The 2,810-nt window shown below is 49.3% G+C and overlaps 1 protein-coding gene across 1 annotated transcript; it reads left to right on the forward strand.

The window, feature by feature from the left end:
• The first annotated feature begins 215 nt into the window (after positions 1-215).
• Positions 216-2,607, forward strand: LOC149086336 (uncharacterized). Its single transcript, XM_089232360.1, has 3 exons — positions 216-543; positions 653-1,301; positions 1,440-2,607. Exons 1-3 carry the CDS (start codon positions 216-218, stop codon positions 2,605-2,607), a joined length of 2,145 nt encoding a protein of 714 aa, XP_089088486.1.
• The last annotated feature ends 203 nt before the right edge of the window (positions 2,608-2,810 follow it).

Consider the following 2,810-nt stretch of genomic DNA (forward strand, 5'->3'; position numbering starts at 1 on the left):
ACATGGAAGAGGCATTGGAACAGCACCTCCAAAGACTCTACCCGATAGACGAAGAAGAGCAGGAATGGCAGAACAGAGAGAGAGGATAGGAGACAGCAGAACATGGTCAACATCAGGGAAGGACGGAGCCAAGGATAACGGAGAAAGAGATCCAGAGATCGCTGAATAAAACTGGAAACAAAAAAGCGCCAGGCTCAGATGGGATAACAATACCAATGCTCAAAAAGATTCACGAGGAATACCCGGAATTGCTCACTGAGTTATATAACAAGTGCCTGGATCTTGGTAGCATACCGAGGATCTTCAAGATTGGAAAGATAGTATTGATACCCAAGCCAGGGAAGGAACAAAAAAAGTTGGAATCGTACCGCCCGGTGACACTACTATCCCATACGGGAAAAATTCTGGAAAGAATACTGGTGACTAGGACTGTCTATCATCTGGACAGGAAAAAATTCTTGCATCCAAACCAGTACGGATTCCGGATGGGGAGGTCGGCGGACGAGGCGTTGTGTGATATAATAGACAGTCTACGAGAAAGAAGTGAGACAAGAACATACGGTATTAATATCAGCTGACATCAAGGGGGCATTCGATGCTCTTCGTTACAGAAATCTCCGGAAAATAATCCAGCAACTCCCGATACCAACAGAACTGAAGCTGACACTGAAAGCTCTCTTGAAGGGCCGAAAAGTTCTGATGGAGGTAGAAGGAGAGACAGTGGAGCATGCACAGACAAGAGGATGCCCACAGGGATCATGCTCTGGCCCCCTCATGTGGAATATAACGATGGATGCGCTGCTAAAAGAAAGGTGGAGGGAGGGGGTCAGAGTACAAGCGTTCGCAGACGACCTACTGCTGTTAATCTCGGAGCCCAGATGGGATGATGTAGAGGAAACAGTTGGAGAAGCTCTGGAGACAATTGCAACATGGATGGATCGGAACGACCTAGAGCCAGCACTCGACAAAAGTGGTTACATGTGGTTTAGCACACGAGACAAGCGACCTAAAATCAGGATGAGAAACCAGAGACTCACATGGAGAAAAGAAATGAAATACCTTGGGGTGCTTATCGACAGCGACCTGGATTGGATTCCACATCTTCGACAGCAAGGAAAGAAGGCCAATGCAAACCTACAGAAGATGATGGCCATAGCAGGTCAAAGATGGGGAATTAACCAGAGGATGAGGAGAGTGCTCTATGACCAGGTGGCAACCAAGACAGTAACGTATGGAGCAGCCGCGTGGTACGCTAGCCCGACAGAGAAAATAAAAAGACAGCTCGATACCATCCAAAGAGGGTTCCTGTTCTTTATGACAAGGGCGTATCACAAAATATCGACGGCGGCAATGCAGAGCATAGCAGGAGTACCCCCCCCCCCCCTGAGTTTGTATACCGACTTCGTATGAAAATTAGCGAGAATATCCAGACTCAACAGAAGGGTGACAGTTGCAGAAAGGCTGATAGTACCAGAGGAGGTGGAGGGAAGAGCTATAGGATGGGGTGACCACCCAGCTAACGAAATCCAGGAGCAACAGGTCGTAACGACGGAGCGAGAAGAAGCCATCTCATACGAGGGAAGGACAATATTTACGGATGGGTCCAAGACGGATAGTGGAACAGGAGCAGCGTCCGTGGAGTATCAAGGGGGTGAAAGAGTCAAGTCCTGGAGAGAGAAACTGAGAGAGGAATGCACGGTATTTCAAGCAGAGCTATGGGCGATCCGAAAAGCAATGGAACAACGGGAGGATAATTTGGAGAAGATGACCATATATTCAGACAGTAAATCAAGCTTGGAAGCTATCAAGGACCCTTTAACAAGACACGAAGATGCTAGAGCCATAAGAAGAATACTGAAAGAGAGGAGGAATGTAGCACTGATGTGGGTGAGAGGCCATGTGGGTGAACGTGGAAACGAGGAGGCAGATCAGTTGGCGCGGGAAGCGACGAAACTGGAGACAACGTCCCAGGAGAAGAAGATCCCTGCGGCAACGGTCAAAAGAATAATTAAAGGGCAGACAATAGTGGAATGGCAGAAGCAATGGAATGATCCAAAAACAAACGGACGGCTTATTCATAGAGTCATCCCAAAAGTTCAGTGGAAAGAACGTTACTGGAGTAGGGAAAAGACAATTTTCTTCTCGGGCCATGGACCGTTCCCCACCAACTTCAAGCGTTTCAAAATTTCCGACAACGAGCAATGTATATTTGGAGGAGTGGGAAGTCCAATTCACTTTGCCACGGAATGTGTCCACACCAGTCGTTTCCACTTAGTTAAGCCACGGCCGCAATTGGAGAACGAGTGGTTTAAAAGAATGGCCAAGGATGATAAAGCACTCAGGAAAATCAAGGAACTGGTCGGCTTTCTGGAAGAGAGTATGGAGTGGCTCCATAATAAGCGGACGGGAGCGGCAGATCGAGCGACGAGCCCACCTGCACCCAGGAGAAGGAGTGAGAGAATCAGAAGGCGTCAGAAGACAGAACAGGAGACGGGACGACAGGGAGAAGGAGAATGGACTGAGGAGGAAAACGAAGATCAAGAGGCAGACGATCCGACTCCGACTTCCAATGAGGACGAGGCGAAGAAGGAGGAATTCACGAATTAGTATCTAATTAAATAAGAGCGAAAGCTGTTCCTTGTGGGCGAAGGTCGCGGGGCGGCTCCCTTGGGGCCGTGCCGGGTGGGCGGCTGGACTTTGAGGGCTGGGTGGCCGCTGGCCGGGTGTCGGGCAGTTGAATGCATACAGTCACTTTCGTGGCCCGGGGTATTTGGGGGGGGGACACACACACACACTCATACTTCCGGCAC

The sequence above is a fragment of the Pholcus phalangioides genome, unplaced genomic scaffold (assembly GCF_987345545.1).
Source record: "Pholcus phalangioides strain wild (caught in Gottingen) unplaced genomic scaffold, Ppha-v1.0 ptg000005l_1, whole genome shotgun sequence".
NCBI lineage: Eukaryota > Metazoa > Arthropoda > Arachnida > Araneae > Pholcidae > Pholcus > Pholcus phalangioides.

Bases quoted from the DNA above. Each gene is read 5' to 3' on its own strand.
- LOC149086336 (XM_089232360.1), top strand. From the start codon at position 216: ATGCTCAAAAAGATTCACGAGGAATACCCGGAATTGCTCACTGAGTTA. The intron at 544-652 runs GTGAGACAAGAA...CGATACCAACAG, and splicing joins AGACAGTCTACGAGAAAGAA to AACTGAAGCTGACACTGAAA. The intron at 1,302-1,439 runs GTTCCTGTTCTT...CAGACTCAACAG, and splicing joins CTCGATACCATCCAAAGAGG to AAGGGTGACAGTTGCAGAAA.